General features: G+C 42.6%; 1 protein-coding gene across 5 annotated transcripts; it reads right to left on the reverse strand.

Moving 5' to 3' along the window:
• Positions 1–8894: 8894 nt before the first annotated feature.
• On the reverse strand, positions 8895–19887 carry LOC106846672 (zinc finger protein 8-like). Of its 5 annotated transcripts, none has more exons than XM_014865615.3 (4): positions 19498–19832; positions 18485–18569; positions 18250–18345; positions 8895–10953 (listed from the first exon to the last, which is right to left on the reverse strand). In XM_014865615.3, exons 1-4 carry the CDS (start codon positions 19531–19533, stop codon positions 9659–9661), a joined length of 1512 nt encoding a protein of 503 aa, XP_014721101.2. In that variant the 5' UTR covers positions 19534–19832; the 3' UTR covers positions 8895–9658. The 5 variants fall into 5 exon arrangements, with proteins under 5 accessions (XP_014721101.2, XP_044616130.2, XP_014721099.2 ...); XM_044760195.2 differs by having other exon boundaries at positions 18485–18611; positions 19061–19819; XM_014865613.3 differs by having other exon boundaries at positions 18485–18611; positions 19498–19818.
• Between the last annotated feature and the right edge of the window lie 506 nt (positions 19888–20393).

A 20393-nucleotide genomic window follows, 5' to 3' on the forward strand; every position in this document is an offset into this window, starting at 1 on the left:
CGCCTCTCCCAGCGTGTCCTCCCGATCCTTGGGCCCTCCGGGCGGCAGCCGCCCCACCACCCCGGCGACCGCCTCACCTCCGCCGCGGACAATGGCGGCCGCTCCCCCGGCGTCGACCAGGACGTGCCGCGCAGGCTGCTGGGAGTTGTAGTTCCAGGCGGCGCGATCCGACTCTGGAAGTGCCACCATGGCAGTGGGCAGAGCTGCTCCTCCTCGAGTCCCGCCTCCGCGGCACCAGGGACTCCCGTGGGCTGCGGTACTGTCCGGGCTCAGGCTGCCGTCTCCCGCCGCCGCTGTCCAAGTAGAGGGCCTGGGTGACTCGCGGCCCTGCGAGCCTCGATTTGCCCGCCCGCGAAATGGCGGCTCACGGTGGCTGCACTGCGCGACAGGAGCTTGGTGAAGTCTGAGCGCCTTCGAGGGATCGTTCCATTCAATAGTGACAAGTCTGTGAGGAAGTAGCTGTTAATGATACCCTTTTCCAGATGAAGAAGCTAATCTTGAGCCTCCCCTCGCCTGTGAAGCCCTCCCCTCAGCCCTGCCGAGAACATCAGGGCTTGCTCAGATCTCTTTTCAGGCGGCGAAGCCTTCTGGGAGCGTGAGTTCTCGTCGACCTATTTTGTGGGGTTTTGTCCCCGTCAAGTCAGCAATTCCTGAGCGGCGCTGAGGAATAGAGCGGGAACAGGCTAACGAAACCTGGGCAGCTGCCGTTCAAAGCCACTATTCGAGAGCACAGACGGGGAGACGAAAGGCCCCTCGCCCACAGGAGCACCCCTGGGTGACGAACCCCGGCCCAGCCCTAGCTGACCCTGGAGTCTCCTGCGGCAGAGCCCATTAAGCCCGCACGGAGCCTCCTCACCTGTGTTAGGGTGACCCTCGCCCAGAGCTTCCTGGTTCCCCTGCCCCTCCCTCCTTGCTCCTTACTCGCCTTGCCTGTTTGTTTGTCCACCTGTTTCGAGCCCTTAGTTGGAACAGCACTATGGTCAGAGGCAGTGAGGGGCCGGATTGCAGAGAGCCTTAGGGACATCGTGATGTCTCTGGCTTTGAGTGAAAGGGGGAGCCATGGCATGGTTCTGAGCAGAGCAGTGATGGGCTGTGGCCTCTGTGGAGACTCGACGAAGAGGGCGAGGGAAGGAGAAGAGTGATCCGAGAAACCAATGCAGTAATCAAGGTGGCAGATGATGGCAGCTTGGATCAGAGTGGTGGTGATCAGTGGTCAGATTTCAGACACGTTAGTATTTTAAAGGTAGAGCCAACAGGTAGTAGGTTCAAAGTTTTGCATCATGGGCTGCAGTCCAGCCTGTAATACCCAGAAGGAGGCAGGGCATAGAGAAGGTCACTGAATGGAGCTGTTCACCAAGGGCCTTGTCGGGTGGGCAGTGGGTTACAGGTGTGTGAAGACACTGCTGCCCTCTGACCCAAGCCTTCTACCACTCTAGTTACCCCAGTGTTCTGGATGTACCATATCCTGTCTTGTGCAATGAGATGGCAAAGGCTGGGCTGCACAGCCATCTTGGATGCCCCTATTATGGGACTCTGAGCTGTGTCTGAGGTGCCACTGAGATTCTGAGTGGGAGGAGCCAGAAACAGTAGGAAAATCTAGGTTCTCCCAGGACGTGCCCCTCCTCTGAGAGATGCCCAAAGAGCGGTCACCTCTTGACATGTGAAGGGCTCCAGCTGGTTCCATTTCCTCATTCTAGGTCATGAGAATGGAAGGTAAAGGGAGGGGAGTCTAGGGCACATTACTTGGAACAAGTTAGGCCTTTTATGAGCTGGGTTGTAGGGTCACCAATAGTAAACTAGCACAAGTGAGCTAGACTGGAAGTTACCATATGCTCTCAAATCCTAGGATTAAACTCTTCTTTGCCAGCAAAAAGCCCAGGAGTTATTAACTTCAACACCTTATGGGGTTCTGGGTCCCCCACATGGAAGTCAACATGCTTCTCCACTGCTGGTGGCCATGCAGAAGCTCCCCCTGCCACAGCTCTTTCTGGTACCTCTGCCACCAGCTCAGCATTCAGCCTGCAATTTCTCATGTCCCTGGAATTTAATGTTAGCAGTCTGCCCGTTTTTCTTTTAAGAAAAACATGTAAAACATAATAAAGTTGTAAGAAATTCAGTGAAACCCTATGAATGCACTAAGCTGAAAAAAAAATAGAGCATTACCCATGCAGTTGAAACCCCTGTGTTCCCCTCTCCAGTAGAAGCACCCCCTTCCTCCAGAGGCAGCCACTATCCTAAATGAAATGTGGATCACTCCATGTATTTCCTGAAACGTGACATGTATGTATTCCAGAGCACCACAAATGTCTTGCACATTTTGCATTCATATAAATGCTATTATATGGTAAGATTTTATCTGCAACTTGCATTTTTTGCTCCGTGTATTTGTCATTGCAAGATTTATCCTTTTTGATACATGAAGCTCTGTTTCATTTATTTTCACTGCTGTCCAGTGTCCAAAATTGTGAATGAGTATACCACAATTTGTTTATCATGTCTACTTTTGATGACCACTTAGGTTCATTCAATAAATACTCATTAAAGCACCTACTATCAAGGAAATAGGAATAAAGTAGTGAATAAAAATTTCAAAACCACTGCCCTCATGGAGCTTATGTTCTAGAGGAGAATACACAATATAAAAATATGTAGAATATCGGACATGTCAGATGAGGATAACTGCTAAAAGCCAAGTAGGGAAAGGGGGCAGGGAATGCTGGAGGGGTTGGTTGCAATTTTAAGGTGGAGGATCAGAAGGCCTCACTGAGAAGGCAGTATTTGAGCAAAGACCCGAGGCAGGGAGGAAGCCAGCCATGTAGCTATCTGGGGGAAGAGCATCAAGGAAAGGGCTTCCAGTTTTTGCTACCACAAATGATGTTGCTATGAACATTCATACACAGGTCTCCTTATGGACACATGCAGGGTTTCTCTGGGGTAAGCCCTCAGAGTGGGACTGAGGGGTCATAGGGTATGAATATTTATATCCAACATTGGCAGATATGTCTCCATTTCCAAAAGGATTGCATCTTTTTATACTCTCACTAGCAATGTCTAGGAGTTCCACTTGCTCCATGTCCTCACCAATGCTCGGTAGTGTCTGCTTTTTAAATTTTTGCCAAATGCATGGATAGGAAATGGTAGTTCATTGTGAGATGTATGCACTTCTCTTATTAGCGACATTCAGCATCTTTTCATAGTTTTTAAGCCATTTGTGTCTTCTCTCCTTGAGGTACCTTCTCATTTCCTTCGCGCATTTTTCTATTGGGTTGTTTGTCTTTTTCTTACTGGTTTGTGGAAATTCTTTACATAAATTTAACATTAATCTTTTATTAGTAATACATCCTTTCCAAATTGTAACTTACCTTTCACGTTGTTTATGGTATCTTTTGAAGAAAAGGAGGATTCTTTTTAAATGACTTTTTTTCCCATAGTTTGTGTTTTATGTCAATTTCAAAATCCAAACTACATTCAGGTCCTAAAAACAGTATCCTATATTTTTCTCCTACAAGTTTAAAAATCAGCTTAATTGTAGTATAACTGATATATAATAAACTGCACATATTTAAAATGTACAATTTCATAAGTTTTGACATGTTTAAACCTGTAAAACCATCACCAAAATCAAGAGAATGAACATATCCACCACTCCCACAAGTTTCTTCACACCCCATGAAGTCCCTCCCTCTTGCCTCTCCACACCCTTCCCCATCCCTCTATTCCCAAGCAACCACAGGTCTGCTTTCTGTCACTATATATTAGTTTGAATTTTCTATAGTTGTATATAAATGCAATTATACATTGTGTACATTTTTTTGGTCTGGCTTATTTTACTCAGCCTAATTGAGATTCATCCATGTTGCATATATCAATAGGCCATTCCATTTTATTGCTGAGTAGTATTCCATTTTATGGATCTACCACAATTTGTTTATCCAGTCATCTGTCGATGAACGTTTGGGTTGTTTCCAGTTTGGGGCTATTACAAATAAAGCTGCTATGAACATTAGTGTAGTGTACAAATCTTTGTATGGACATATATTTCCTTTTCTTTGGGGTAAATGTCTAGGAATAGAATCACAGGATCATATGGTAGGTATAAATTCAACCAATTTGTTTTTCAAAGTGGTTGCACCATTTCACATTCCCACCAGCAATGTATGAGAGTTCCAGTTCCTCTACATCCTTGACAACACTTGGTATTGTTAGTCTTTTTGATTTTTACAATTCTAATAGATGTGTATTGGTATTTCATTGTGATTTTAGTTTACATTTCCCTAATTACTAATGAGGTTAAGATCTTATCATGTGCTTGTTTGCTATTTGCATATTTTTTTTGGTGAAAATATTTTGCAGGGCCGGCCCGGTGGCGCAGCGGTTAAGTGCACAGTTCCGCTTCTCAGCAGCCCGGGGTTCACTGGTTGAGATCCCAGGTGCGGACATGGCACCACTTGGCACGCCATGCTGTGGTAGGCGTCCCACATATAAAGTAGAGGAAGATGGGCATGCATGTTAGCTCAGGGTCAGGCTCCTCAGCAAAAAGAGAGGAGGACTGGCAGTAGTTAGCTCAGGGCTAATCTTCCTCAAAAAAGAAAAAAAGTAAAAGAAAATATTTTGCCTGGTTTTTAAAAATTGGGTTATGTGCTTATTGTTGAGTTTTGACAGTTCTTTATATATACTGGAAACAAGTCCCTTGTCAGATATATGTGTTGCAAATATTTTCTCCCAGTCTGTGACTTTTCATTCACCTAACCCTGTCTTTTGAAGCACAGAAGTTTTTAATTTTGATGAAGTCCAATTTATCAGTTTGGTTTTTTAGGGATGGTGTTTTTGGTGTCATATCTCAAAAGTCTTTGCTTAGTCCAAGGTCACAAAGCTTTTCCTCCAATCTTTTATAAATTTTATAGTTTTAGATTTTGCGTGTAGATTTATGATCCATTTTTATTTAGTTTTTGTATATGCTGTGAGGTAAGGATCAAAGTCCTTTTTTTTTTTGGATATAGATATCTTGTTCCAAGTAAGTACTATTTGTTGAAAAGGCTATCCTTTCTCCACTGCATTGCCTTGTGTGCCTGTGTAAAAAAAAAAATCAGTTATCTGTATGTGTATGGGTTTATTTCCAGAGTATATATTGTTCCATTGATCTATTCGTCTATCTTTATAGGTTTATAATAATTCTTGAAATCAGATAGCGTTAATTCTCCAACTTTTTCTTTTCAGAGTTGTTTTGATTATTCTAAATCCTTTGCATTTCCGTATGATTCCATGTTTACAAAAAGTCTTGCTGGGATTTTGATTGGGATTGCACTGAATCTATAGATTTGAGGATAATTGACATCCTAACAATATTGAGTCTTCTGACATATGAACAAGTATATTTCTTGATTTATTTAGGTCTTCTTTAATTTCTCTCAGCGATATTTTGTTTTCAATGTACAGATTCTTCACATCTTTTGTCACATTTATCCCTAAGTATTTTGTATTTTCTGATGCTGTGGTAAATATTTAAAAAAATTTCAATTTCCAATTGTTCATTGCAAGTATATAGAAATGCAATTGATTTTTGTATATTGATCTTGTATCCTGCAACCTTGCTAAACTCACTTATTCTAATAGTTTTTTTGATCAATTCCATCAGATTTTCTACATTGAAGATCATGTAACCTGTGAATAACGAGAGTTTTTACTTCTTCCTTTCCAATATAGATTCCTTTTATTTCATTTTCTTGCCAACTGCCTTAGCTAGAACCTCCATTACAATGTTGAATAGAAGCGGTGAGATCAGACATCCTTGCCAAGTTCTGATCTTAGGGGTAAAGCATTCAGCTTTTTACCACTGAGTATGATATTACCTGTAGGTTTTTGTAGATGTCCTTTATCATGTTGAGAACAATCCCTTCTATTCCAAGTTTGATGAAAGTTGGTTTTTTGTTTTTTAAATCAGGAATGGATGTTGGATTTTGTCAAATTTTTTCTGCACGTATTGAGGTAATCATATACTTTTTTTTTAGCTTGTTAATACAGTGAATTATATTTACTGATTTTTGTTAAACCAACCATGCATTCCTGAGATAAACCCCACTTGGTCATGACTTCTTATTTTAAAATTATTTTATTATATTATTGGATTCAATAATATTGGATTCAGTATTCAATTGGATTGCTAAAATTTTGTTTATAAAATTTTTGTAACACATACACTTAACAAAGGACTTGTATCCAGAATATATACACAGCTCCTACAAGTCAATAATAAAAATGACAACCCAACAACAAATGGGCAAGAGGCTTGAATAAACGATTCACAAAAGAACACATGCCAAGTGGCCAATGAGCACATGAAAAAGTGTTCAACGTCATTAGTCATCATGCCACAATGAGTTATCACTATACACTCACTAGAAAGGCCAAAATGAAAAAGATGGACAATAGCAAATGTTGGTGAGGATGTGCAGCAGCAGGAATTCTCATACATGGCTGATATGTACATGAAGTCTTACAACCACTTTGGAGAACGGACAATTTCTTAAAAAGCTGAGCATGCATCTACTCTATAACCCAGCCATTTCACTTCTAGGAATTTATCCAAGAGAATTGAAAACATATGCCCACAAAAACAAAAGCGAACCTTGATAAATATGTTCACAGCAGCTTTATTCCTGGTAACCAAGAACTGGAAACAGCTCAGATTTCCATCAACCTGAGAATGGATAAACTGTGCTATATTCATACAATGGAATACTACTCAGTAATAAAAAGAATGAACCAGTGATGCATGCAATGATATAGATGAATCTCAAAAATATTTTGCTGAGGGAAAAAAACAGACACAAAAGTGTACAAAATATATGATTATGATCTCACCTAATGAAATTCTAGAATCAGCAAAAATAACCCATGGTGATGGAAATCACCCTTTGCTTTTGGGTGTATAGGGAGGAACTGTCTGGTAAGGGGCACGAAAGAACTTTACCAGGTAATGGAAATGTTCTGTCTTGATACACACTTGTCAAAAATGATGTAATGGTGCTAAGATATGAGCATTTCACTGTTCTAGATTCTCAGCAAAATTCTGGACTGAGGGGATTCTTAGGATGAGAAAACAACTTTTGTATTTGGAGTCCTGCCTTCCCACTGTTGTCAAAGGCTCTGCTGCTCTCTCCTCCACTGTGCAGTGTAGTTCCATCAATGGCCAGCCAACTCGATGCCCACCTGTGCCCAAACCAGGTGTTTGTCCCCAGCATGCTCTCCTGGGAAGGGAACATCTCTTTTTGGAATTCATCAAGGCTTCCTTGATTCCACCTCTCCAGCAGTGTACCATAAAAGAATATGATTTAAAAATTTTGCCTTGCTTTTCTCTGTTACTTTGGGTGCTATGGTCATTCACATACTCCTATATCTTAATTGGAAACAGAAGTATGGTGTTGGCTTTTTTTTTTTTTTTTTTTTTTTGGTGAGGAAGATTGGCCCTGAGCTAACAACTGCTGCTAATCTTCCTCTTTTTACTTGAGGAAGATGGTCCCTGAGCTAACATCTGTGCCCATCTTCCTCTACTTTGTATGTGGGACGCTGCCACAGCATAGCCTGATGAGTGATGTGTAGGTCTGCGCCTGGGATCCAAACCTGCAAACCCTGGGCCACCAAAGCAGAGTGTGCGAACTTAACCACTACACCTCCAGGCCAGACCCAAATCATTTTCACTTTTAATCTCTCTCACTCTCTCCATATCTCTCATGTACACACATGTACCAGTTTCTATATATTGGGTCAACCTCTCACCATACTAGCACTGATCACATCTCTGGCTACACACACATAAATGACTTGTATTCCATTTCCCACCCAGTAACATGTGATAATGAAAATTTTAGATTCCACAATCTTAATATTATTTCTGGATGAAAATAACTTTCTTTTCAATTCACATGATACACATTCATTATACAGAAACTAAAATCATTTTGGAAGAGGTAAAGAGCAAATATTGCTTAAAATCGCATCACCCATAAGCAATGTTAACATGTGGGTGACATTCTTCCACAGAATTCCCCTGGGAGAGATTTATAGTTTTATGAACCTAATTTTGTCCCCCAGAAATTTGCCATTTAATTTATGCACCATAATTACTTAAACATTCTGCTGTTGATGAGCCTTTAGTATCTTGCTGTTGTGAACTATGCTGTAACAAAGGTCCTGTGTTGCATGCTTGCATACCTGGGCCGTTATCTCCAAGAGTGAACTGCAAAGGTGAGATTGCTGAATCAACTTGCGAGCATCCTTTACATCTGGACATCCTACAAAGAGAGTGCACCCAGATAACCGTGCATGGGTGCTGTATAATAGGGTCCACTTCCCCACTATTTTTGCCTATGTCCAACAGTCTTTAAATCTTTGCCAAGCTTTACCTGCCACTTAGCCTCTTTAGACTGCATTTTCTGCATCTGTAAAATGGAGATAAAATCTCCCTAAGACTTTTCTATTAAAGGAGGTTATGTAGACTGAGTGCTTGGGATATTGTCTACTCTGTAACAGCTGCTCTAGTATATACTTTTATCATTGTTATTTGCATCCTTGCAAATTTTCAACTGTAGACAAAAATGTACAAACTTTTTGATATTATTTTCTCTATTTCCTTTTTCATTCCCTATGTTGCAAATCTGTGTGTCATTGTTCTTGATCATGTTAGTTTGGAAATTACAGTGTTTTTTTCTCAGAGTCACCTTTTACCATGTATTTCCTGCTTTTATCTTTATTACATCCTTCTTTCTGCTTTGATTAGAAACAATTTCTTTTTCTAACTTTTTGTGTTGACCACTAAATTTATTTCCATTTCTTCTTCTTTTTGCTACTTTAGTGCACCCATTTCTCTCCAATGATTCAGACTCACATTTGACCTACTTCTCTCTTCTCACCTTTTTGTTTATTGTAAAATTGTAGCAATTTTGAGAGAAACATTAGAAAAAAAGAAAGTCACACGATATTCCAAGACTCTTATTAGCTATGTTCATTTCTGTGTTTCCTTCCAAGCCCTGGTCCAAATGCACACACAAGGCATCATAGCCACATTAATTCTGCACCTTTCGCTACACATTATAGGCATTTTCCATGTTTCTACACAGTGTTCATAATTATAGTATATAGCAACTTTTTTTTTTCAATATTTTTTTTATCTTTCCTTTTTCTCCTCAAAGCCCCACGGTACACAGTTGTGTATTTTTAGTTGTGGGTCCTAGCTGCGGCATGTGGGACACCACCTCAGCGTGGCTCGATGAGTAGTGCCATGTCCATGCCCAGGATCCAACTGGCGAAACCCAGAGTGCACGAACTTAACCACTCGGCCACCGGGCTGGCCCCTATAGCAACTTCTTGAAACAAATTAGAAGCAGTCTAACTTTCTAGCAGTGGGGAAACAATGAAATAAATAATGGCACTCTGGCTCTTTGGAACAGTACTTTCATTTAATATTATCAACCTATTTTGAGTTCTCAGCAACAGCCTTTCCCACACTGGTTGACTGTATTAACTAGTATCATTGAAGGGAGTTTTGATCTTACTAATTGTTTCTCATTGGCAGTTTCCCTAGGTATCAAATGCCACCCAGGCTCAGCCCTTCTCTGGGAATGGGTCAAAAATCTAAATATATTCGCATAGCTCTTATACATTAAAATGAAATATGTAGTTTTTTCCCTCTGGTATGAGGTCTTTGGTGCCCAATAAAATTAGAACCTTGACTGAAAGCTTTCCCACACTGATGACATTTATAGGGTTTCTCTCCAGTGTGTGTTCTCTTATGTTGAGTGAAGGATAAATGAAAACTGAAAGTTTTCCCACATTCATTACATTTATATGGTTTCTCACCAGTATGGATTCTCTTGTGAACTGTAAGGTGAGAGCTGTGGCTAAAGGCTTTTCCACACTCATTACATTTGTAGGGTTTCTCTCCAGTGTGCGTCCTTTCGTGTTGTGTGTATGATGAGCGGTCACTGAAGGCTTTCCCACATTCCTCACATTTGTAGGGTTTCTCTCCAGTATGTGTTCTCTTATGCACATTAAGATTAGACCTTCCACTGAAGGATTTTCCACATTCATCACAATTATAGGGCTTCTCTCCAGTATGAGTTCTCTGATGTACATTCAGGTGAGAATTTTGGCTAAAAGATTTTCCACATTTATTACATTCATAAGGTTTCTCCCCGGTGTGAATTCTCTGGTGCAAAATGAGGTGAAGGCTCTGCCAGAAAGACTTCCCACATTCATTACATTCATAGGCTTTCTCTCTACTGTGATTTCTCAGATGGTGAGTAAGAGATGAAAGCTTCTTAAAGGCTTTCCCACATTCATCACATTCATAGGCTTTCTCCCCACTATGAGTTCTCATGACCTGAGAGAGATGTGAGCTTTGGGTAAAAAAATCCCCACTTTCTTTACATCCATAAAATTTCTCTCCTGTACTAATTATCTCATGTGTAGAAAGGTATATGTTCTGGTTGGTATATTTACCGTGCTCATTCAATTTATACAGTTTTTCTAAAGCTTTTCCACATGGATTGCCTTTACAAGGTTTCTTTCCTACCAAGACTTCCTGATGATCTTTTAAAACAAAATTATGCTGTAAGCTTTGAACTCCTAAGTCAATTTGACAGAAATGTTCTTTGATAAGAAATCTCTGTGAAGAAACCAAGTTTGAACTGAGGCTGCATTTTCCCACAACTTTAGCATTTTCCCAATCCTCATCCCAGGTCACTACTTGCTCTTGTTTACATTCCATTGGCCCCACAATGCCGTTGTGTGTCTTCTGCTTTTCTGCTTCATTCTGAGATTCCCAGTCACCATCTACAGTAGAGTGCCAGGAATCACCCATTGTGGATGTTGGTAGGTTCATGCTGCAGGGTAGGTCCTCACCAGAAATGGCCTCTGTTGATGGTGACTCTTGGCTTTTAAGTCTGTTCTTTGATTCTGGAAGGAAAGTAAAACAGTTTGGTGCTTGGAAAAAAACTCCTCCAGTGAGAATTACGAGATAAAAGCAACAAGATGTACATGACACGAGTAGATGTTTTTAAATATCAACTAAGGGAAGAGATGGGATTGTGAGAGGAGAAGCCACTAAATGTCTACACAGAACAAGAGGAATCCACAGGAAGACTGATCAACAAAACGAGTGATCAGCAAAGCCGGCGTAGGGGGAAGCATTAGGGGAAAGATCACAGAATAAGAAGACATTTCCAAAGATAACACATTCACCTTTCTTGAATGCTTAGATATCTCCAAATTCTGAACTATCTCCCCACTTAACATCCATTCCTCCTGTAATTGACACCGAATTAATCTTCCCAACAAACCAGTTTCATAATGCCAAGAGAACACCTCTTTAGATCCATCCAGCCCCCCTGGCGCCCAGAATCAGAGTCAAACTACTACAGCTATGCTTGTCCCTTTTCCTTCTGGGTTTCTTTAGTTCTCATTGTGTGTGACCATTTCCCCCATTAATACACAGTTCTGGGCTGCTTGACAACCTTCCTTTGATCCCCAAGGTCTTAGGTGTCAACACCCTTCCCCTTCTTCTCATCATTCCAGTCACAACTCCAGGTCACTGCCTCGGAGAGACCCTCCCGGACCTCCCAGCCAATATGGGCTCCTCCTCACTTTCCACATCATCATTGTTCTATTTGCCTCCCAGCACTGTTTGGTGCTATTTGCCATCACCTTGTTCTTTTGGTTCTATATTTTCTGCCCTTCCCCAGACCACATGCTAGAGGCCTCAGGCTCCACAGAGGCAGGGACCTCATCAGTCCTGTTTACAGTGTGTCCTCAGTGCCCAGCACAGCACCTGGAGCACTGTGAGTGCTTGGGACTCGTCTGTGAGGTTGACAGACTGGGTACTTGATCATGTTCACCAGCAGCCTGACTCCCACCAGGTGGGGAGGCCTTAAGTTTCCCACCATGGGGAGAAGGCTATGGAATTGACTAGGAGAAGGGCTTTGCAATGTCAAGCAGGGCAAAGAAGAAGATCCAGAAATCTGCAGAGGGTTTCTTTTGAGTCCTTAGCTGGACCCTAACTGCAAATGCACAGGGGAAAGCTCTCTGAGACCTGGCAAGGAACAGCTGCTAGAGTCCTGGGCACAGGCTTCAGAAGCTATGCAGTCTTGGGAGGCATGAGGCCCAGCTAGGGCAGAAAGACTTCAGTAAGCACCCCAGGCCTTCAGCTGAGACCCTAGAAAGCTACACCTTAAGAGGAAAGGCCATGCCTAAGAATAAGGGCCACATCCAAGGACTAGAGGAAAACCAAATAACCCCAACTTAAATCCTCAAACCATACCATAAACCAACTTAAATCCTCAAACCATACTTCATCAGGATTAGAGTGATTCATAGTAATTTAACTGCCACCCAGAACAAAATTCACACCCTTTGGTAGAAGATAACAAGCCTTAGTCTCTACAACGTATCATCTGCAGTATCAAGTATATAAAAAAATGACTATGGGGCCGGCCTGGTAGTGCAGCGGTTGAGTGTGCACGTTCCACTTCGGTGGCCTGGGGTTCACCAGTTTGGATCCCGGGTGCGGACATGGCACCAGTTGGCACACCATGCTGTGGTGGGCATCCTACATATAAAGCAGAGGAAGATGGGCACGGATGTTGGCTCAGGGCCAGTCTTCCTCAGCAAAAAGAGGATTGGTGGCGGATATTAGCTCAGGGCTAATCTTCCTCAAAAAAAAAAAAAAAAAATGACCAGACATGTAAAGAACCAGGAAAATATGACTCATAATCAAGAAAAAAAAGTCAACAAAAACAGACATACCAAACATTAGAAGTAACAGAAAAAGATTTTAAAATTACTATTATAAACATGATAAATAATTTCATCGAAAACTGAAAAAAGAGCCAAATGAAAATTCTAAAACTAAATAAAAATACAGTATCTGAAGTAAACCATGAATGGACTTAACAGTAGGCTGGACACAGGAGAAGAAAGGATCTGTGATTCAAAGGCAGGTAAAAGGAAACGTTGTCATGATACAAAAAGAGAGAAAAGAATGTAAAAACATAACATCTGACAACTGGACTAAGGTGTAGCTAGAGTTACAGGAGAGGAGATAGAGAGCAGCAGAAGACATATTTGAAGATATAACGGCAGAGAATTTTCCTAGATTGATTACAGGCAACATCCTTCAGATCCAAGAAGTTCAGCAAACTCTAAGCAGAATCATTTCAAAGAAGACCTCACGTAAAACATCATAATCACTCTGTTGAAAACCAAATATAAAGCAAAAATCCTAAAAGTGATGAGAAAAAAACAAGAGATTACATTCATGGAACAACAAAAAGAAAAACAGCTAACTTCCCAAGAGAAACAATGGAAGCAAGAAGACAAGAGACTAGCATCTTCAAGGCTGAAAGAGAAAAACCTAAAATTCTATATCCAGGAAAAAAGCCTTCCAAAAGGAAAGCTAAAAAAAAGACGTTTTTAGGCCAAAAAAAGTGGAGAGAGTTTTTCACCATCTGAGTGTACTACAAGAAATACCACAGTGTGTTTTTTTTACATTGAGTATTTCATTCCCTATTGCTCTACTCTATACTCACATGAAATAACATTAGAACTGAGAGGTAACTAAGATCATTCCGATGATGAAACTGAACAATGGAGCAGGTACCTGAAACCAAAGATCATTTAACTAACCAGTGGAAAAGCCATGAGTTGATGTTAAGTCTTTTAACCCTTGACCCACTATCTTTTTGGCCAATATCTCTTACTATTGCTGGCTTCTATCAAACGTCTGCATAACCTGGATTTTAAAATATTACATGTCTAACTGGAAGCCTCTCCCCACCCACCATTATCCTTCATAACAGACCAACTGTAATAGCAGGAGTGTAGGTATGTACGTGTATTTCCTGGCAAATATTCTATCCCTAAGGTCTGAAATTTATAACGTTAACTTTTTAATTTTATTATCTTTCAAAAAAAAAATTCTTCCAGTTCTTGAATCAACCACCTTCAATATTAATTTTTTATCTACAGGCAATTTCTGTTGCTAATACTGTATGGTGACAGTAAGGTAACCTCAAAACTTTAGAATAAGGTCACCCTCTGAGAGCTCATCTAATAAAATCAACACATAATGGTTGACACTCACCATGTGTATAAGTAAAGTGTCAATTATTGTAACTGTCTGCCTCAAACTCAACCTGGATAATGGGGGTCTGGTCTTGGGAAGAAATTACTGATATGTGATGTTAAGTAAGAAAGCTAGAACCTAATCAGCACAAGAACGATTACTAAGAGGAGTAAGGTGGGTAGGGGTATTTGTGAAGCACTGAAATCTCGACTGTTACATCTGTTAGACATGTGTAACTCAGCACATAATAAATATTTACCAAGTTAGTAATGCGAACTGACAATAGAGAAGCCAGAAATGGTGATAATGCAGACCTCATCCTAACAGATGCTTACTGTTCAAGGCACGACCTATAGAGAAAATCTTATGATTTTGACATTGGTTATCATATTTTTAAAATATTTCAGTACATACTTCAATGTTATGATAAAGAGGGCTAGTAAAGCACTCTAAACGACTGTCTCTGGGGGAAAGATATACATGAAAACCAATTCCAATTTTTAAAATGTAACTTTTTTATCAAGCACATATTAAAGACTTACTAAAAAGGAACAAGGGAACTTAACCATGAGTTCTAATTTCATTCACTTGTTCCCTGTCTATCTTCTGTGCTGCCTGAAGAACAGTCTGTGAACTGACCTGCCTTGGAGGCAGCACTGAAACACACATGGGAGCCTCATCCAGGCAAGAATGACAGAAGAAGAAAGTCCAAAAGGAGCCAAGACTTTAAAATGATGACAGACGTTATCTGAGAGGCTCTGTGGGAAAGGTGTTTTTTAGACTGAATGGAAATGATCAAAGATAGAAGCCTGGATCTGCAGAAAAGAATCAAGAACAATGCAAAAACTAATTAATTAGGAAAAAATATTAGAAACAATTACTTTTAAATTCCTTTAAAATGCTGTTGACTGTATAAAACAAGAATAACAACAATGCATAATGGGCCTTATATAATATGTAGAAGTGAAATACATGGCAACAGGGAAAACTGCAACTCTTACATTGTACACTAAGTGGCATAATACTAATTCCAGGTAGACTTTGATAAGTCAAAGATTTGTATTGTTAACCTTAGAGCAAGTAAGATATAAGATTACACAATACAGTCATGTGTTCCTTAACAACTGGGATACATTTTGAGAAACGTGTCGTTAGGTGATTTTGTCATTGTGCAAACATCGTGGAGTGTACTTACACAAACCTAGATGGTATAGCCTACTACACCCCTAGGCTATATGGTGCTAATCTTATGGGGCCACTATTGTATATACCGTCTGTTGTTGACTGCAACGTCATTAAGTGGCGCATGACTCTATTACCAGACATAAAGCTAAGAAAGGAGGAAAAAAGAGGAAATGGAATATTAAATAATACCCAATTAATCCAAAAGAAGGCAGAATGGAAAAACCAAGGTATAAAGACCAGCTGAGACAAGTAGAGAATAACAAGGTGGTACACATACACCCAAACATATCAGTAATTATACACTAAACAGACATTTACTAAACTGTCATATTAAAGAATAAGACAGACAAAACGGATTACAAACAAAACTCAATTAAGTGCTGTTTACAAGAGACTTACTTTAACGTTTCTACAGATAAGCCAAAAGTAAAAATACAGAAAAAGACATATAATGCAGTACACTGACTACAAGAAAGCCAGTTGGCTATATTAAGATCAAGTAAAGTAGACATCAAGACAGGAGATATTACCAGAGGAAAAGAAGGACATTTCACAGTGATAAGAGAGTATATTCAACAGGAAGACATAACAACCTGACTTGTCATTAATCCTAGTAACATTGCTTCAAAATACACGAAGCAAAAACTGACTTTAAAAAAAACCCATAAACAAATCCAGTCATAGTTGGAGATTTAACACTTCTTTGAGTAGCTGATAGAAGAAGCACACAAGAAAATCCATAAGAATAAAGTGTATGGAGGCTGGCCCGGTGGCGCAGCGGTTAAGTTTGCATGTTCCACTTCTCAGCGGCCCGGGGTTCGCTGGTTCGGATCCCGGGTGCAGACTTGGCACCGCTTGGCACGCCATGCTGTGGTAGGAGTCCCACGTATAAAGTAGAGGGAGATGGGCACGGATGTTAGCTCAAGGCCAGGATTCCTCAGCAAAAAAGAGGAGGACTGGCAGTAGTTAGCTCAGGGCTAATCTTCCTCAAAAAAAAAAAAAAAAGAATAAAGTGTATGCAACACAATTAAGCACCTTGACTTAACTGACATTTACCTAATGCCACACCCAATAAGAGCAGAATACACATTCACCAAAATAGACCATATGTGGTGTCATAAAAACATTTCTCAATAAATTTAAAAAGACTGAATTCATCCAGAATATGTCCTTCAACCACAATGGAATTAATCTAGACATCAATAAAAGAAATCAAATTAAACAATGTACTTCACAAACCAAAGAAGAAATCAGTTTCATGTGTTGTATTTTCATTATTGTTCAGTTCAAAAATGGGCAGGATGCAATTAAGGCTGAAAGGAAAATGCACAGCTATAATTGCAAATATTAGAAAGAAAGGATTAAAATTAATGACCTAAGCTTTTACCTCAGGAAGCCAGACAAAAGGAAAGCAAATTAAACCAAGACAAGGAAAGGAAATTAGAAAGAGCGGAAACCAATGGAACAACGAAAAAAAAAATACAATCATGCTAATAGAAGCAAATAGAGCATTTGATGTTATATTTTAACACCCATTCATGAAAAAAACTCAGCAAATTAGGAATAGAAGTTCCTCACTCTGATAAAGGGCATCAGATCATACTTAATGGTGAAGTATTGAATGCTATCACCTAATACCAGGAGCAAGGCAAGGATGTCCACTCGCATCACTTTTAGTCAATACTGTACTGCATAGTCAAGGGTGACAGATATCAGAACAATGGTTGCCACATGGCGGGGTATTAACTGGAAAGGGACCTAAAGGAAACATATGGGGAAATGGAAATATTCTGCGTGTGGATTGGAGGATGGGTCACACGAATATATACATTTATAAATCTTCATTGGACTGCTCTTAAGAACATCAGGTTTCACTGTATGTTAATTACAAATTAATTTTTTTTAAGTACTGGAGATCCTAGCCAGTATAATAACATTAGAGAAGAAAAACAATCTTTATTTGCAGATGATATGATTGTGTAAGAAATCCACAGAGGGGGCTGGCCCAGTGGCACAGCGGTTAACTTCGCATGTTCCGCTTCTTGGCAACCCAGCGTTCACCAGTTCCAATCCCAGGTGCAGACATGGCACTGCTTGGCAAAAGCCATGCTGTAGCAGGTGTCCCATATATAAAGTAGACGAAGATGGGCACGGATGTTAGCTCAGGGCCAGTGTTTCTCAGCAAAAAGAGGAGGATTGGCAGTAGTTAGCTCAGGGCTAATCTTCCTCAAACAAAAAACCAAAAAAAACCCACAAAAAGTGGAATTTTATTCAGCAGTAAAAAGGAACAGGCTTATAATGCATACAATAACACAGATGAATCTCAGAAATGTTAAGGTAAGCCTTACACAAGAGAAATAATGTATGATTCTCTTTATATGAAGGTCTAGAAGAGGCCAAAGTAGTCTATGGTGGAAAAAAAAATGTGAACAGTAGTTGCCTTTGTTAAAGGCAAAGAAGTAACAAAGGAACTTTGTGAGATAATGAAAATGTCCTCACGCTTGATTTGGGTGACAATGATACATGTGTATACAGTTGTCAAAAGTTTTTTATTGTACACTTAAAATTTGTGCATTTAAGAAAGTTCCGTTAGCAAAAAAATAAAAAGCCACAATAACAAGATGGAGGGTTGACTTCTCAACAGAAAACATGGAGCCCAGAAGACAACAGCATGGTGGCAAGTGCTGAAAAAAGAAACAACTGCCAACCTAAAATTCTCTGCCTAAAGTGTCTTTCCAAAATGATGAGGAAACAAAGTCATTTTCAGGCAAACACAAAGTGGGGGAATTTTGTCACTCTAAACGAAATGATAAAGGGAGCTCTTCAGGCAAAAGGAAAATGATCCCAGATGGAATTACAGAAATGCCAAAGGCAATGAAAAGTACAAGGAAGGGCAGAGAAGAAGGAAAATATAAACACTGACTGTAAAGCCCCTTTCCCCATCTCACCCGGGCAGGGATCTTGAGAGAGTCCTCTGTCCATCCTCCATGGCTCTACCCCGAGCTCCAGCTGGGCAACGATATGTGGCTTGGGGATCCCAGGCCCTGTCCAAGTGAGAGATCAGGCCGTCAGGTTTGGAGGAGAAGTCCTCCTAGGGTTCAGTGATCCCACGCTCCCAGCCAGGTCAGATCCACTCTGCAGAGACCCCAAGCAGACAGAATTCCACACAGGTCCCAGCCTCACCCACAGCGACCAGGTGCCTAAAGGTCTCCAGCATCACTTCGTGGTACAGGGTCCTCTGGGCGGGGCCCAGCAGCCTCCACTCCTCCTGGGTGAAGTCCACAGCCACGTCATGGAAGGTTACCTGCTCCTGAAACGTCAGCCCCCTGCCTGCTGAGCCAAGACCGTTATGTTCGCAAAGCTCCCGCAGGCGCAGGGAGAGGGGCCCACAAAGAACTTGAGCACAGGCCCAGGTGTGCAGGGAGACGTCGTGAAAGGGTTCTGGCTCCCGAGGGATACACTTGAGCCTTCCTGGGGCCACCGGGGGTCTGCATCAGCCGTTTCAGACGGGAGCCACCATAACCTCAAAATGTTTACCCCGTAAGAATCCCGCCCATTGCTTGATCACCTACTTATCTTCCATAAGATGGACACCTACAGTCCCCTTTGGGATACCCCTTCCTTTTTACACCACCAGGAACAAAAGGATGAAAATGTTAACATCTGCCGCTAACCACGTTAACGTTTGCCCCGGGTTTCCCTGGCTGGCCGGGAACGGTACTAAGCCCTCTGCCTCACGGAAGTTCGCCGAATCCTCACCACAGTCAGGAAGCGGTTCCCACCTCCCGGGGTCTGCTTTTTGGATTTTCACATGAGGCAGCTGAGCTCGGAGCAGCGTGCCGTCTCCCTTAGAACCAACTGAGAGGTGCTCCCTGCTAGAAGCAACCGCTTCGGACGCCGTCGCGGCCGGAACCCTGTCCCTGCCCGCGTGGCGGCTGAAGCCGTCCAGGCCAGGCACTTTCTTGCCCGGAGGTCTGTGATGGGAACTTTAGTGGTTGCGGGACTTGACTGATCCACTGAGGGTCGCAGGCCCAGGCAAGTCTCCCCTCGTCTGCGTCCCTCCTGGGCCAGACGGCGGGCCGGGGGGAAGCTTGGAGGAAGGCGCGACGTCGGCCCCAGGCTCACGGGTGGAGGAGTCACCGCGCCCGGCATGGAGGAGACGCTAACCCGCTCGGCGGAGGGGGAGCGCCACTCACCGGGTGGCGCGGCGCCATTGGCCCCGCGGCTGTCATCTCCGCCCGCCCCGTCGCGCCCAAGGCAGGCCTGGAGGGCGCGTAGGAACGGCCCGACCCGCAGCGGTCCAGCGTCTCCGCAGTTTGGCGCGGCCTCGGAGCCCGCAGCTCTCCTGGCAGACCTGGAGCGAGACCCGGGGCACGTCGCCTTAGGACAGAACCGACAGTCCTGACCTAGCGAAGCCTCTCCGCCGGATCCCCGTGCCGAGCGGGAACCGGAACTACCGTGACCAGAAGGCCCCGTGGCGCGGCCTTCTGACCAATGGGAGTGCGCGGCGAGAAGTCTGGAGCGTGGGGACGCAGCCGCGGTGGCGGTTCTGGGAGTTGTAGACCTACGGCCCGAGCCCTAGATCTGTCCCGCCACTGAGGGCCGGAGGAGCCAGACTACATTTCCCAGAAGGCGCGGCGGTGCGGGTGGCCTTCCAATGGGCGTGCGCAACTGGGCCAGTTCTGGGGACGGGGCCTTCCGGGACTTGTAGTGCAGGGTCCCCGGCCTGGCCTATGCTGCGCTCAGGTAGATTTATCTCACTATGATTCCAAGAAATTACCGTTGAGCGGCCGTCCTGACCTGCAGAAGCGCGCGGTCGGCGGCTCCAAGAATCCAGGAAGCCTCGGGATGAGAATTCTAGGACTTAAAGGGATTTAGAGTTACGCTAGTCGTGTCCAGCGGGCGGCGCGCTTGGACATCTAGAGCCTAGTACTACATCTCCCAGAAGGCTCCGCGGTGCGGTTCTCCGGCCGATGGAGGGAAGCAGCGGGAGGCCCCAGAAAATCGGCGTTGCCTAGGAACAAGATCTTCTGGGAGCTGTAGTCCATGTCCCCAGGCCCTGGGAGTGTCCTGCGCTGGAGCTGGGGACTAC

The sequence above is a fragment of the Equus asinus genome, chromosome 26, assembly GCF_041296235.1.
Source record: "Equus asinus isolate D_3611 breed Donkey chromosome 26, EquAss-T2T_v2, whole genome shotgun sequence".
Taxonomy (NCBI): Eukaryota; Metazoa; Chordata; class Mammalia; order Perissodactyla; family Equidae; genus Equus; species Equus asinus.

Bases quoted from the DNA above. Each gene is read 5' to 3' on its own strand.
- LOC106846672 (XM_014865613.3), bottom strand. From the start codon at position 19,533: ATGACAGCCGCGGGGCCAATGGCGCCGCGCCACCCG. The intron at 18,346-18,484 runs GTGAGGCTGGGA...TCACTTGGACAG, and splicing joins TAGGCACCTGGTCGCTGTGG to GGCCTGGGATCCCCAAGCCA. The intron at 10,954-18,249 runs GTGAGATGGGGA...CTTTCCTTCCAG, and splicing joins CTCTCAAGATCCCTGCCCGG to AATCAAAGAACAGACTTAAA.